Source organism: Eptesicus fuscus, chromosome 3, assembly GCF_027574615.1.
Source record: "Eptesicus fuscus isolate TK198812 chromosome 3, DD_ASM_mEF_20220401, whole genome shotgun sequence".
Lineage (NCBI taxonomy): Eukaryota > Metazoa > Chordata > Mammalia > Chiroptera > Vespertilionidae > Eptesicus > Eptesicus fuscus.
The window spans coordinates 56,135,284-56,150,957 of NC_072475.1; the positions used below are offsets into that span (position 1 = coordinate 56,135,284).

Genomic DNA, 15,674 nt, shown 5'->3' on the forward strand with positions numbered 1-15,674 from the left:
AAAGAGCCTCCTATAGATATACAGGAAGAATGAATAGCAAAAAAGCAAAACCTGTTACAGAATTGTTGAGTCATAGTAAAGGGGCGTAGGTATCATTTGGTGCTGCAAGTCTCAAAGGAGGAGGGATGGCAGGCACATTTGGTTGAGGCGGGTGGGGTTCTCTATCAAACTATGCTGAGATGCTGCTATGTCCCCTTACAAACCTATTCTCCACGTCAGGGGCAATGCCACCCTGCCGTGATCACACACATGCCCTGCACCACTTCTCCCGCTGAAAGATGCTGTCCCCAAGAGAGAGTATCAGACATGAGAACAGTGCATGTGAAGGCAGAAGAGAAGTCAGAAGTCACTGAGCTAGCCCAAATTCTCCATCTTTGGTGTTTGTTTGTTTTTTAAATATAATTGGGGGTCAGAGGTCAAAGATGTACCTAAGGTCTCCCAACCAGTAAGTGACATCCCAGGACAAATATGGATCCCCACTCATACAGCTTCATTTCAGCACGAACATGTTGGAACAGAATTTCATCATGCAAGAATGAGTATGCAGGAAGACATTTAAACTTAGGTTCTTCAAAGGGAGCTTTCCCATAGGCGGTGTGGTGAGGCCAGTCTCCCCTAAGCAAATGAGCGGTCCTCATCTGGGCAGATGCCTTGCTCATGGAGGAGGTGGGCACCTAAATATCTTCCCCAGCGTGGTGACAAAGATCGTGTGGGGGTGTCCCAAGCACAGGTGAACACTGCTGGGGACAGGCCCATTGGTTACAGACCAGAGGGCAGGGGCCGAGGCCGCGGTGCTCATACTCCAGCAAGAGGCGCTGTGTGCTACTGGAATTACCTCTGAATTACCCAGCTCTCCCACAAATTGCTCACTAAGACTTTCCTGTCATTTCTGAGCTGCAATGTACCTTTCTCTAAAAACTCCCCAGTCGCAGAGGCTGTGCCTAGGACAGTGAGGTGCACACAGCAGTCACACATCATAATAAGCAGGACAGCTTGCTGCTCCAGGGCAAAAATTCTGGCCTACTCCTCCTTATCCAAGTGCCTTGTTTTGGGCTCATGACAGCTGCTCAACAGACATTTATTAAATGAACGGGTGCCCTGCTTTATGAATTATCTGCAGAGCAGAGTCCCTCCTCCCTAAATGCTTCACTGGTAGAGATAATGGCTCCCTCTCCACCCTCCCCCCCTCCAAGATGAAGAATGCAGGGAGTCATCACAGAGGTCATGGGGATGGTGAGAGGTGGCTTCACTCTCCAAGGCCAGCTGGCAAATGAGGAGCACCACCTATAACTCAAGGCATGGGATCAAGCTGTCACCCCACAGGCCAGAGGGGAGACTCTGCGCTCACCCTTAACAAAAATAGAAGCTGGGTGAGCACCAGACTCCTCCGATTGCCAAGAGCTTCCCGGATCTGGAATCGGAGGTCTCCGACAAGCCTCCCACCAGAAAGGAAGCTCGGCGTGGCTCACGCAGTAACTATTTCCTCACGCCCTTGTTTAGATGTGGATCTGCATACACACAGCCCTCACCCAAACCGCCACCCTCCTCACCCCCTTTCAAAAACACCAAATAAGTAGAGGGCTGAGGCACTTAGTTCTGCACAGATATTTTAAATTAATCTTGAAGCAACTTAAAAGGACTGTTTTTCTCCCCTTCCCTACTCCCAGCACATTTTCTGCGGCAGCTGGGTCAAGCCTGAGCAGCATTTGCGCCACTGACTCAATGACAAAATATTCCTGGGCTGCTTTCTCCCCATCATCCGTTCACTCCCTCTGTTTTGTTTATTATATTCTCTCCCTTCTCCCCCGCTCCATACACCACACACACACACACACACACACACACACACACACACACACACACTTTTTTATGAGGCATGAGAACACCATGGTACATGGAACCTAAACTGAGAGTACTGGATTCAGGGATCATGTATTTGGATGGGGAAAATATATGCCTTTATTTTCACTAACCTCCAACTGAAATATAGCATTCTCTTCAATTATGAATGCAGGCAACAAACTACATTACTGTTCGCAATACCTGTACCTCTGAATACACATCTTCATATCACATCAGGGTTAGTTGCCCTAAAATATCATTTTTGCTCATTGCTACTTCAAAATCAATGGTAATTGTGAGACTTCAAGTAGATTTTATTATTTAACATGTTAAAGAAGTGCATGTTATTACTATTTTTTAAACTTATTAACTGTATTTCAATAATTATTTTCCAAGCCTGAATATATTATTTTGTACATTTACAAATATTACTCTGAGAAGGGGGTCCACAGAACGGTTGAGCCCTGCTGTTGAGTGAGCATGGGGAGGTGGGATTTGAGATTTTCCCTAGCGTCATCAGGGCCTGGGCGGGGACTCGGGGACTAACAAGCAGTGCTCAGTGGTGGCATGAAGCAGGTCCTAGGAGCAGAGGACAGTATGGCTTTTGGATAAGAGCTTGGGTGGGCTTTCGAGACAGACAAAATACAGGCTCTGTCTAATGGGCAGTGTGCTCCTGGGCAGGCCACTCCATCTCTCTGAGCTTCCATTTCCTCCACTATAAGAGAGGAATACTAAAATGCCATGTGATTCTTGCGAGCATGAATCGAGAGAATGTATGTGTGGCAGCAATTACTGCCTAGTGGACTGGCACTTGTCTGACTCTAGGTCAGCCTTCTCTACCGGGGTCTTCTGGTGCTAAAGGTATGTGGTTCGCCTTGTTTTTGGGTCAGGCACCATCTGCGCCCCATGCCATCTTCCCTTACCCGTGAGCTTCCGGGATGCTGTCAAGCGCCTCAAACTCTAAAATACATCTAGGCAGACCTAGACCCCTGCCTCCCCCTCTGTCCCTGTCACTGAAATGGCCACCTAGGCCAGGCTGCAAAGCAGGTTCCCTGCCCCAGAGCAGAAGGAATCCCGAGTAGAAAGGAGCTATTCCAGACTTTTCTAACCCTAGTCACAGCAGCCAGAGTACCTGCGACTGGCTTCCCAGAGCCACTGGCTTCCCAGAGCCGCTGGCTCCTGACCTGGTGTCTCATAGCGTGGTGGACAGTGACAGGATTCCATAGTCCAAGTGGCCCGTCACAGAGCAGGCCAGGGTCAGACCCAGGCTGCCAGGCCTCTGGGCAAAGAGCCCTCAGGAAGTCAGGGAAAACCCTGCAACTCCTAAGGTTATACAAGAAACCCCTTTCCATGTAACTTGACTTAAATGATGTTCAGAAGTTTTGTTGTAGAAAGGGCTATGCAGTCTTTAAAAATGACATGTATTGATTTTCTTCTGATTAAAAATTATAAAACATTGGAAAGTACATGAAATTTATACAGAGAAATTAAAATTAACCATAAGCTTGGCCTCTGAGAATCAAAACCATTAACATTGTGTTGAATTTTCCTCCAGTCATACCTATGCTGGCACTCTCACATAAATTAGGATCATCATTAAATAAAGTTGTGTTTTTTGCTCCTTTTCCCCCCTTTTAGCCCCCCTCCACTCCATCCCCGGCCTTCCCCATGCTACTGTCTGTGTCCATGGGTTATGCATCTATGCATATTATATAGTTTCATATCTTGATTTCATCACTTAAAAATATCTAGAGACATTTTCAATATGAGCTCTGAAAAGACACAAAACCATTATATTAGACACTGTCTGTAAAATTCATAGGTTACTGAGAGCTGCAGAGTGGCATTATGCATTTAAATATAAGTTATTTCCAGAAAACTGATAGGAGGAGAGCCCAGTTCACTCCCCCTAAAGCACAGATAACAGCAACTCTCTTCTTTACCTTGAAAAAAACCTAGAGAAGATACATTTGTGTCCTCAGCAAAGAAGCACTATATGATATATTCTTCTTTTTCCCTTTCTCATATCTCCCCTGATAAGGAGAAAGCTATGAAAATTCACTGCTAGAAAATGGGGGCCTGCTTAAGTGCTGGCTGAGCTGCTGAGGAAAAACCTTCAGAATGAAGTGGCATGGCACAAAGAGCCCTGACTTCAAGCTGAAAAAAGCTGGATTCGTATGTCAAGTCTGCCATTGTAGCCCCAAGATCAAGGAGCACTCCATTTCCCTGCACTTCAGCAGCACCACGCACCTCCAAGGATGGGAAAGCTGTGCAGTTAAGTAAGGCTCTGCATGTGAGATGCTTTGTCAATAGCCGAGTACACTGCCCAGCACTAATCACTCAGTCATGTTACTGTGGCTGGTAACAGTATCATTATTTTTGTTGCTCAGCCGGCTCGAACCATTCAAACGTGTCCTAAGAGGGGCAGTGTCCAGCAGTGGGGAAAAGCATGGGCTTGGCAGCCGCACGGCACTTCCTTGTTTGGCCAAGCTATTTAGCCTCTGTTTCTTCGCCTGTAAAATGGGATAATGATGATACACCTACCTACAGGACTTCAGAGCGTTAAAACGAGTTAATTTATACTCAGTGCTCAGAACAGTGCCTGGCGCATAATAAACTCTATAAAAGGAGAGCTTTAAGGAGTCAGTGAGCAATGGGCAGAGATGATTAAAATAAATGTGTACCAGCTAAAACCAGTAAACACTTAAAAAAAAAAACAACTTTCCACAAAAGTCATTAATCAGAAAGCTGAACTGGCAAGCTCGATCAGTTTCCCTGAAAGCAGTGGCCACCCGCCCCCAAACCCTAGCCTCAGGTGGGCCGGCTCCCCTCCTACCTTCTCTGCATCCTGCTCGAAGAGCCTCAGCTGGAAGCACTGGTCCAGCTTGAGCTTGCGTACGTGCCACATCTGGTGCAGGTGCTGCCGGGTGGAGTGCAGCTTGTCCAGGAGGCTGGTGATCTTGGGCACCAGGCTCTGGAAGTCAGCGCTGCCGGGGATGCAGTTGCGCCCTGAGAAGCCGTCGCTGCAGCGGATGCACTGCAGCAGCCGCTGCCCCTCCCGGTCCAGCTCCTCCACAGGGGCCTTCAGCACCTTCTTCTTGAGCTGAGTGTGCTCATCGATGAGCCGCCGAGAGCCCTCCACGTCCACGGGGAACTCCTTCCGAGCCAGCATCTCCTGCAAGTCCTCCAGGCGCGAGAGCAGGTGCACGGCGCTGTTGAAGAACTCCTCCAGGGACAGCCGCAGCTCGATCCACTCCTCGTGGTTGTAGTCCAGGGAGCCGTCGAACTCCTCGGTCAGCTGGGAGGGGTCCACCAGCTTCGTGAGGCCCTCCACGGACACCATGCTCGTCTGGAGGGCAGACACAGAGAGGGTGACTCAGTGAAGTCGGGGGAGGGAGGGGAAACCAGAGCAACTGTAGGCAGGAGGGGAGAAAGTCGAGGGGAGAGGCCAAGGTAAGCCCACATAATAATGACCACAGCCTGCACAGGAAAGGGCCAGGGGGTGAGCATGTGGCCTGCCGGTCATCAGCTACAAATCAGCCAGGGTAAGCAGTTTCAACAGACCAGCTGACTGCCTCCAAAAGCCTCCCCACCTGCCCACCACTTGCTATTCCAGGAAAGGCTGCCTTTAAGTCTCAGCTGCCTTCATCTTCCTCCTCTCCACCCCCCAGTCACCATAGCAGGACTTCAGATGCTAGAAGCAGGAGTGCCTGAGGGTCTAGTTCTCCAGAGCTTGAAAACCCACCCAGGCCCATGACCCAGGACATCATCACGGCTGCATGAAGCAACGTGGGTCAACTTTGGGCTGCAACGGTCCGAGTCTAGCTTCCTGCCTCAGGCTGGGTGGGCCTCTGCCAACACTGAGGCTCTCCTGGTAGCAGATACCCTTCTCCGATTTAGTTGGCCCGGACTGGAGTGTGTGCACGGGTAGTTTTAAAAGCTCACCAGGTGATTCTAAGGTGCAGCCACTGACACAAATCTCTGCTAATCTAGGTCCTTGCGACTCAGTGTGGCCCTCTGTGGCTGCATCAGGACCACCTGGGAGCTTGTTGGAAAGGCAGCATCTCAGAAGTCAGATCTGCTGAATCACAATCCGCATTGAACGAGATCCCCAGGGACTCTGTGCATTAAACTTTGAGCAGCCCTGTTCTAGAGCACTTTCCCCTTCAACTCTGGCTCCAAGTTTATCACGTCCAGGAAGTCTCCCATGATTATATGCACCAATTAGTCATTAATATCTGCTATTGAACAAGCCTGTACTCTCAGCCTGCATGAGGGATCTCATTGGCTTTTCTTAAGGCACTGCCTTATAAATACTCTTCTGAGTGGGAGGTCCCAGCTCTCTCTCCTTACTTCTTATTTAGGAGGCAAAGACAAGCTTGCTCAACTTGTGGTGAAGGAAGAGGGGAAGGGCTGAGCAGCCACTGAAACACAGTTTTAGGACTTGTTGGAAAGATTACTTTCATTCTTTTCAGGTTATAAATATATAGGCTTGTTATCACCACATCTGTATACCAAAACCAAACCTACAAAACACAGGGCTCCTGCCCAGCTGGTGTGGCTCAGTGGTTGAGCATTGACCTACGAACCAGGAGGTCACGGTTCGATTCCCGGTCAGGGCACATGCCTAGCTTATGGGCTCGATCCCCAGAAGGGGGCATGCAGGAGGCAGCTGATTAATGATTCTCATTATTGATGTTTCTATCTCTCCCCCCCTCCTTCTTCTATGAAATATATAATATATATATATGTATATATGTATATATGTGTATATATATATTTTTTTTTTTTTTAAAGCACAGGGCTTCTAATGTTGGGTAGGGGTGCCAAGTCAAATTCTTTGTGTTATTTAAACAGAGTGAGAATCACTTCGCTCAGATGGTCAGGTTGCTGTGCTCCATCACAGACCACTGGGGCCACCATGCCACACCCAGGCACTCCTGGCCCTAGGGGACAGGGCCTGGAATGGAAAGTTGCTGTAAATTTAGGTGCAGCTCCGCCTTTCCAACATGCACACGTACAGGTTCATTCGCCTGCAGATGAGGGCTAGGGTTCCAGGAAAGGGGAACAACTTGGATTTGGCTGGAACAAAGGTTCCTAAATCATTGACTTAATCTGTTGTGTTACCATTAAAAATTCTCATATGCTGTCTGGGAAAACCTAGATAAAGAGAAAATAATAACATGTTCTCCTTGAGTATAAAAGAAAATATGAAGAAAATGAAAATCACCTTTAATCCAGCCACCTCTAATAGTCTGCTAACATTTTCACGTGTCTCTCAGTCTTCTTCATATATGCACTCAAAAAACAGATTTCAGATTATACTGCCCAGACTGTTTAAAAACCTGCCTTTTTAAAAATATATCATAAGCATTTTTCAAAGTCACTGTTTTTCTAAATATGATTTGCATTGATATAATTGACATATAACTAAATATGATTTTAATGGCTTCATGTATTTGTGTATTAATGTTACCAAAATTAATGGATAGTCAAGATACAAACTATATGTATGTGCATGTATATGAATATATATATATATATGTGTATAATATATGTATGTGTATATTATTGCAAAAAACACTATGATGAATGAACATCCTTGTAGACCATTACCTGTTTATAATTATAATTAGATTATCAAGAGGTTTTGTTTAGTTTTTATATTAAAAATATTTTCTAGGAAGAATTACTAGATCAATAGCTATAAACTCTTTTTAAGGCATTTGAGCCAAATTACAAAGTTGCCCCCAGAAACAACTGTCCTAATTTACCTACTCACCAATAGTACACAGAACTGCCTACTGACACTGTGCAATTAGGACAATCTCTTGATCCTTTTATTCCTCCCTAGATACTAACCAGTAAAGCCAAGGAATCCAGAAATACCAGCCACAGACACGGGTGCAGCAGGGTGGGTGGAGAAGCGCAGTGAGAAGTGTGCGGGTGGCAGAAGGGAAAGGGGTGCTCAGAGAGCGGTCGGGCTCACCTCAAAGATGAACTTGGAGCTGCCAAAGTTGGTCTTCTGTTTCTGCCAGAAGTTGTCGGGTTTGATGATGAGGGCCACATGGATCTCGGCTGGAAAGGCTTCCTGCAGCGTCTTGAGGAGGGGCTTGATGAGGTCCCACTTGGAGCCCCGCATGTCGATGATGACGGTGAAGCCACGTTTGCACACGTCCTCGCTGTGGGAGGTCAGAGGCCCGGCATGGTCACTCTGGGCAGCTGGGACTGTGAAGCGCACAGTCCAAAAGCATCCAGAAATCTGCATTCCTTTTAATCAGGGCCACCCTTCCAACTTCACGCCAGGTCTGCCGGCTGCCTTCCAATCCCACTTGAAATGCACGGCCTCAGAAAACCTTCCTGGCTTCACCCCATCTGCCGGAGGGTGTCTGCCTGCTCCTAGCACTCAGCAAATGACTCAGCCTTCCCTATAGTCACTGGCACTTGATGGGGTGTTGACTGTTTGGGTATTCCAATTCCTGTTTGATTTTACATTTAGTTTTTGTCTCTCTCACTCCTGGGAAGAATCTTTCCCTATTTGAAGACAAGCTCTGTACCAAAAGGGACCCTGAGGCCCTAACATCTGAGATGGAAAATCCTTGGCATGAGGGCTGCCCTTCCCCATGCCCCTGGCAATGGCAGTCACTGGTACACTTTACCAATGAACCCAAACGGAGCCAAAGAATCCTTTTCAATAAAAGATTCTAGGCTGACTTTATCAGTTGATAAGAGGTGGTACACAAAGTATGAATAAGGCATATTTGCCACCACTGTACTTAAGATGTATTACTTGTAGTTTGAATGTTTATTAACTTATAAAAAATCAGGTTGTTGCCAGGCCGGTGTGGCTCAATGATTGAGCATCGACCTATGAACCAGAAGGTCACGGTTTGATTCCTGGTCGGGGCACATGCCCGGGGTGCGGGCTTAATCCCTGGTGTGTTCCGTGCGGGAGGCAGCTGATCAGTGATTCTCTCTCATCATTGATCTCTCTCTCTCTCTCTCTCTCTCTCTCTCTCTCTCTCTCTCTCCTCCCTTCCTCTCTAAAATCAATTAATACACACACACACACACACACACACACACACACACATAGAGGCCCAGTGCGCAATTGAAATCCTGTGAGGAGGCGCCCCGAGGGGAGCCAGGAGCCACGCCTGACTTGTGCAGTGCCTGCTGCCTCAGAAGTCAGGCCCGACTGGCACCACAGGGGGGCTGGGATCCCCGCCTGACTCGCAGCGTCCCCTGGCCCCCCTGCCTGTGTCCTCTCTGGGGCCACCCAAGCCACCGGTGCCACTTGGGCAGGCCCCCTTGCCTCTGTCTCCATCTCCGCTCCTGGTCTCACCTGCACGCACAACCCCCTCCTGTCTGGTGGTGACCTGTTAAGGAATCCTGGCCTAATTTGTGTATTACCTCTTTATATATATATATTATATAGAGAGATATATTTAAAAAATCAGATTGTTGAGTCATGCTGATTACTCACAGATGGCCAAATGTGGGACTGATGAAAAAGATGGATACAGTCTGTTGTCTCGTGTACTTCCATTGTAAGAGTCGGGGTATTAAAAGACTTACTTCAGGAAGTTAAGAGAGGGGAAGCTACTCCTATAATCAAGGCCAGAAGAAGTGACGGTGACCATCTTGAAAACCAAAACTAAGCAGCCTAAGTGAATCAATGAAAATGTTGCTATGTAACTTATTAAAGAGCAAACTTTATTTAAACACTTGGACTTTATAACTCCTAAGAATCAGAAGCGGGAGAGGGGCGGTCAAAATAGATACAGCATATTAGCTTGGGAGAAAGTTTAGGTTTCGGTAGTTAGAGGGTCTTCTCTTCTTCTTGGCTTGTTTAACCTATCCATTTATTTTATAACTAAAACTATACTTTGGGTAATTCACATTCTTATATAAACACTGGCGTAGAATTTCCTTAGGGTCTTTCACTTAATTTCCTATTCCCTAGATTGTACTTGCGTAAACCACCGTGCATGTTACATGACCCACAGATGTGTGCCTCCACCAACCAATCGCTTCCCACTACTGGAGGTAAGGCCGCAATGGGGAGAATTAAGCCACAAATGGAAACAAAATACCTCTTCAGGCTTCATCCTCAAATCGCAGCCTGGTGAAGAGACCACAGCCCCTGTGACCGTGTGAATGTCTCAAGCATAAGGCAACTTCCCTGGGCCTCCCAGTTAGATGGGGAACTGCCCAGGCAGGAGACTTTCCATTTCTTCTTGCTGATACAAGTCCTGTTGGGACAGGACTCAGCATGGGAAGTTTTGTTTCTCCCAAATCGGTGTCAACAAGTGGCCAGAGTCCATAAATAATTTTCTCTGATCTATTGTATGAAAGCAATGTGCTATTTTCCTAAATTATGGAATTTCTTTCCCATTATAAAAGAAACACCTGCTAAATACAGAAAACTTCAAAGATTTATATAGAGATGCTAATGGCAGGAATTTATAACACTCTGTCCTATTTCCCCCCAATCTTCTTTGTGCATGTAATTTTCATACCATAGAGTGTTCTACTTTTCACTGTAACAGAGTTTTTTCCTTGTCTAAAATTTCTTTGAAACTGGCACAGTGAGTGACACATAGTCCATCCATCTGCACCTTCACCATGCCTTATTTAATCATTCTCGTTACTACCTTGCAGAAAAACATATCAACTTACATGTTGTGCATGAGAGTCCCAGCAGCGCATGAGATCCCCTTCGCCCCCTTACTATATTCTCATCAGCACTGAAATATTTGCCCATTTAAATTTGCACCCTTCTGATTACTAGCTGGAGCTTATTGGCCCGGAAGTATTTCTCCTGTGACTTACCTACGCAGTTCTTTCATCCACTTTTCTACTGGGATTTAATGACTTTTCTCCTTGAGCTTAGTTTTGTTCAGCTTGACTCACATCTGCTGCATGCCCACTTAGGTCAGGCGCTGATATGACCAACTTCTTTGTGCACCTGCTCCACCCCTGTTGCCATAATTGTGCTTACATGAGAAACCGCCATCCCTAGCAACAGTAGGTGTTGCTACCAAGAGCTGGAGTGTGACTATCCCAGCACCTAAGTGGGGTAGCAGGTTTCTGACAACTATAGTAGAAATAGGTACTAACATTCTCCAGAAGTTCTCACTCACTCAGGAGATGGGGAAAGAGGCCCAGCGCTGGGAGCTAATGTAATTGGCACCTCTGTGAGACAGCCTGGTCTCTCAAGGTGCTTTGTGTGTTTTGTTTCAAGTAAGAAGCAGAGCTGGGGAGGGAAAAGAACTCACTACATGCTTATTCTATGCCAGGGACTGTGCTTGGGCACTTGACATACAATATTGCACTATCCTCACAATACCTTATAAACTTGGCATGCAACCTCCATGTAAGAGATGATGAAACTGAGGCACAGAATCTGCTGAAGGTCACAGGACTAGCAAGTGGCTAAGCAAATAATCAGAACCACAGCTGTTGACTGTAAAGCCCACACTCGGGACACTATATTTTATTACATCCCACCATCATCGCCACTGTGAGTGGTGTTTAGGTCATAGGCGGTGGGGGTTAAGGGTCAGCAATGAGGGAATTAGTTAGGGAGCTCATAGGAGATGAGGGAAATTGTGGCAAGGGGTCCAAATGAATGACCTCTATTCTGCAGTCTGCAAATTTACAGAATCACAGAAGCCAATGAGCATGACACACTGAGAAAGTTGAAGTAATTCACTCTAGGTTAGGCATAAGGGTAGGGAAGAGAGTGATGCTCTGAGTGCTTCCAACAGCCCTATTCCAAGGAGACTTGCCCAGATAAAGTCTGTACTTTGCCCAGATAAAGTCTCCACCCCCTTGTAAATGAAGCTCCTAGTACCTGAGCCCTAAAATTCTCTGCCCAAAGAGCCCTTAGCCTACACCCTGGGCCCTTGTGCAGCTGGACCCCAGGTCTAATCCTCTAAGTAGCACCATCAGCATGAGGGTGCCTAGGCCTGAGGGGTGGCAAAGGGCTGCTATTTGCAAAGGTGTGGCTAGAACATGGATGTGTGAGCTGGGGAGTCCACACGCATGTGAGACCCCCCCCTTCCCTCTACCCCTGCACAGTGGAAGACAAGCTGGGCAGTGGGCACAGAGAGAGGCAGAGCATGGCCTGGGGCTGGTCTGCCTGTGCTGCAAAGTTCTGGCAGGGAACTCAAGAGTCCAACAAGTCCAAGTATGAGGCTGGCCTCCTCTGTCACTATGAAGGTATATCAGTCAAGGTAGAAGCATAGAACGTGTTTTATTTAGCAGTTTGTTAGCCGGATATATTAATTTTCAATACTGAGACAGAGGGTATGTGTGTTTCCATTAGTACTCCAGAGAAGAGGCAGGAATGGAAGCAGGTCTAGAATCAGGATGGTGGGAGTGCTGGATTTATCCTGAGGACAATTGGGGGACCACCACCAGGGGGTTTGGAAAGATTGCCTCCAGCTGTGCAGAGGGGGGCTATGCTGGGCTCAGCCAGAGGGAGTGGCAATGGCAGAGTCAGAGGAGCCACATCCTCTGGATCTTGGTTAAGGTCCTCCTAGTGCAGATGTCCTTGGGCTGCCCCACCTAAAGCTGCAGCTGTCACCCAGCTCTCCCTGCCTCCCTTCCCAGACTTATTTTTTCTTAGCATTTACTACCATCTGGATCATATATTTTACTTATTCATGTATTGTCCAGCTTCCCTCACTAGAAAATAAACTCCACGAGGGTGGAGGTTTTTGTGTGCATTCACTGCTGGATGCCCAGTGGCTAATACAGTGCATGGTATACGCTGAGACTCAATACGCTGAGGAAGCAGAGGCAGCAGTTAAGGGTATGGAATCTAGAACCATCCCTCCTCAGTCTAAATCCCAGCTCCATCATTTACTTATTGGGAAACCTTAGGCAAGTCACTTTTAACCTCTATGCCTCAGTTCCTGCACTGTAAAACATGAATAATAGTAACTACATGACAGGGTTATTTTAAGGGTAAGTTTAATATACATAAAGCACTTACAATGGTGCCAGGCACATGGTCTGGCCGATGGAAGTCTTAGCTGCTGCAGGAGACACTGTTGGTGTCCCACTGAGGGCTCCTTTATTGCCCACTGTGCCCAGCTCCGACAGCATTGCAGCCATCAGCTTACACCTGCACCATCTCTGGGGCCTTGCTGATGGGCTCCAATTCTCCAAGTGGGAGGTTATACCCACACCCCAGGGAGGACAGTGCCTGTCTTGTAAAGGGTGCCAAAGCTCAGACTCTTTACCTTCATGCAGAGTGACTGAAGTGTGATTTAGGCTCCAGAGCCTCCACATTCTCCCAGATCTCTGAGTAGACTGAGACCACATCCTTGCTTGGTCCTTCCCCAGTAGGCCTTTGACTAGAATGGGACCACGCCCTTGCTCTGACTAGACTGGGACCCCATCCTTGCTCGGTCCTTCCTCTTTCCTACTCTGTTTCTCCAACTCCCTACTCCCTCACAAGTTTTTCCCGAAGAGAATGCCCTTACTAAATCATTTGCACCTAAAGCCCTGTCTCAAAAAACACAGCCTAAGGTAGTTATTTTTATTATTGTATTATTAATTATTAATAACTAGAGGCCCAGTGCATGAAATTTGTGCATGAGTAGGTTCCCTAGGCCTGGCTGGCAATCAGGGCCAATCTGTGGGGTGACCAGAGGGGTGATTGGGAGGCCCCTGCTGGCACCTGCCATGGCTGTCCTGGGGCCTGTGGGCTGGGGGAAACTCCTGCATTGAGCATCTGCCCCCTGGTGGTCAGTGTGCATCATAGTGACCGGTCATTCTGCTGGTCGTTCTGCCATTTGGTTGATTTGCATATTAGGCTTTTATTATATAGAATAATGACAATATAACTAATATTTCATATATAAATGAAATTCTGAAGGTAATTTGATGTACCGTCTGGAGATTTAAAAAGAAAGCTGGGTTGCAAATCTTGACCAGGGAGTCATACTGTGCTTGGCACCTAGTAGGTGTTCAATAACATTTGCTGAATGAATAAACACACAAATGGTGGCAGTGGATGTGCACAGAATAGAGTGAGATCACCCAGTGAAAACGAGTAAGATCAGACGAAACATCTTCTGAGTCAAGGAGAGAACACTGATGGAATATCAATGATTAAGAGGTGGGAGAAGAAAGTAGATGAGCCTGAGGAAAACATGCAGAGAGGCTGGAGAAAGCCCGAAGAGGAGTGCAGTTAAGGAAACCAGGGAGGGGAGAATTTCAAGAGGAACAGGTGTCAACTGCTGCAGAGAGGTAGGTCATTAACTGAGATCAGAACCACTGCATCCAGCACCTGAGAGGCCTGGGGTCAGGGGTCAGGGAGTTTCAGTGGGGTGCTGGGAAGGACCTGGGCGGGAGATAGGATCAGTCTTCCTAGCTGATCTCTGGGATGACTGGAGGAAAAGTCACCAGAGGCAGTTTTGGGTGCACTCCCATCCTTTGGCTCTGTCTCCCTGACTCCAGAAGTGACCAAGGTCTGCGCACTACTCTTTGGCGACCCCAAGCCCTACAGGGGCTCCCCAACTTGCCTCTTTCCCAAGCCTCCACGCCCCCAGAAATCTCTTCCTTTCGCTCAGTGTGCTCACATGCAAAGCATTTTGAGCAAAGCAAGTTACACTGAAATATAACTAACAGGTTACCCCTCTCTTCCCTTTAGATTACTTACCTTTTAAAAGACAGTAGTCCAAATCAGGTTTTCAGGGGCTGAATCTTTGCACTGTGTATTGTGAGGATGGGGACATAGAAAGGTGAAGCTTGGGACAGAAGGCCTTTAAATCCACTGAGAAGGTGGAAGGAGAGTGAGTGACCTCCCATCTCCGAGCCCCAACTTCACAGGGAGAATGCAGCCACTGCCCCATCACCCTGCCCCACCACTTCCCATCTGGGGCTTGAGACCCGGGCCCCCTTGGCCAGCTTCTCACCCTCTGTGATAAATTCCAGTCCCTTCAAACTGAGCTGGGAACTGTTTTTCATAGGCCCTCAGGGGCTCTCGGCCCAGAACGTAAACATGCCGGATGACCGGATGACTGATCAGATATTTCTTGTACTCAGTTCTAGACCATTTGTTCTTTTGTTCATTACATGTCACTGGGGCTGTTTGCACTCAGCGAGCCTGTGTTATCTCAAAAAAGCATTGTCACGACTTTATGCTGATGTTTTTTCCTCTTTAGTGACTTTCACTAACCATGTAGGACACATTTAAAATGATGATCTGAGGATTCCCTTTCAGATACTCTGATGAAAATCAGTCTGGGACGAGGCCCAGGAGTCCCCCAGGTGATCCAAGGACAACACTTAGACGCTCTTAAGTGTGGCTTGTGAGAGTTGAATGATAAGGACTCACTCTGTCTAAATCAGATTAGAATAGGTATTAACAAATAGCAGGTCACACACAAATATATCAGACAGAACAATAAAATACAATCAGAACAACATCTCCAAGGAGAACCAACAGCTGTGCTTTACGGGAGCCTGTCAGAGAGGTGAGCAGCAGTCTCTCGAATGGAGTCATTCATTGTAAGCACAGGCTCGGCGGGTTTCTCTGGTTCTTTCTGCAAAGGAGCTCCTCTTCTCTCGGCCTCAAGAGGCTTTCCTATCGCCCGGCAGCTGCTCTCCCACTAAAACAGTCTGAGCTCAGCCAGACGCCCGCTGGAGAGCTGCTTTCTGGGCTTCCCTCTCTACTTCTAACTTGCTATGAAATCGCCATGGAGTTTCTGCTTCTTATCATTCTCCTGACCTGGCAGCCTCATCGAAAACTTCTGGGGAAGTCCTGGATGTCCCGCTGGGTGCCCAGAGGTCCTGCCCACATCTGATGCCCC

General features: G+C 47.4%; 1 protein-coding gene across 6 annotated transcripts in view; it reads right to left on the reverse strand.

Annotated features, from left to right (window-relative positions):
* Nucleotides 1-15,674, reverse strand: part of KALRN (kalirin RhoGEF kinase) — a 664,115-nt gene that overhangs the window by 420,705 nt on the left and 227,736 nt on the right. For all 6 annotated transcript variants that reach the window (XM_028131137.2, XM_008155509.3, XM_054713909.1 and 3 more), the window contains exons 4-5: nt 7,832-8,024; nt 4,679-5,191 (exon numbers count right to left, since the gene is read on the reverse strand). In XM_028131137.2, the coding sequence (XP_027986938.2) occupies nt 4,679-5,191; nt 7,832-8,024 (706 nt within the window). The remainder of the gene's footprint in view (nt 1-4,678; nt 5,192-7,831; nt 8,025-15,674) is intronic.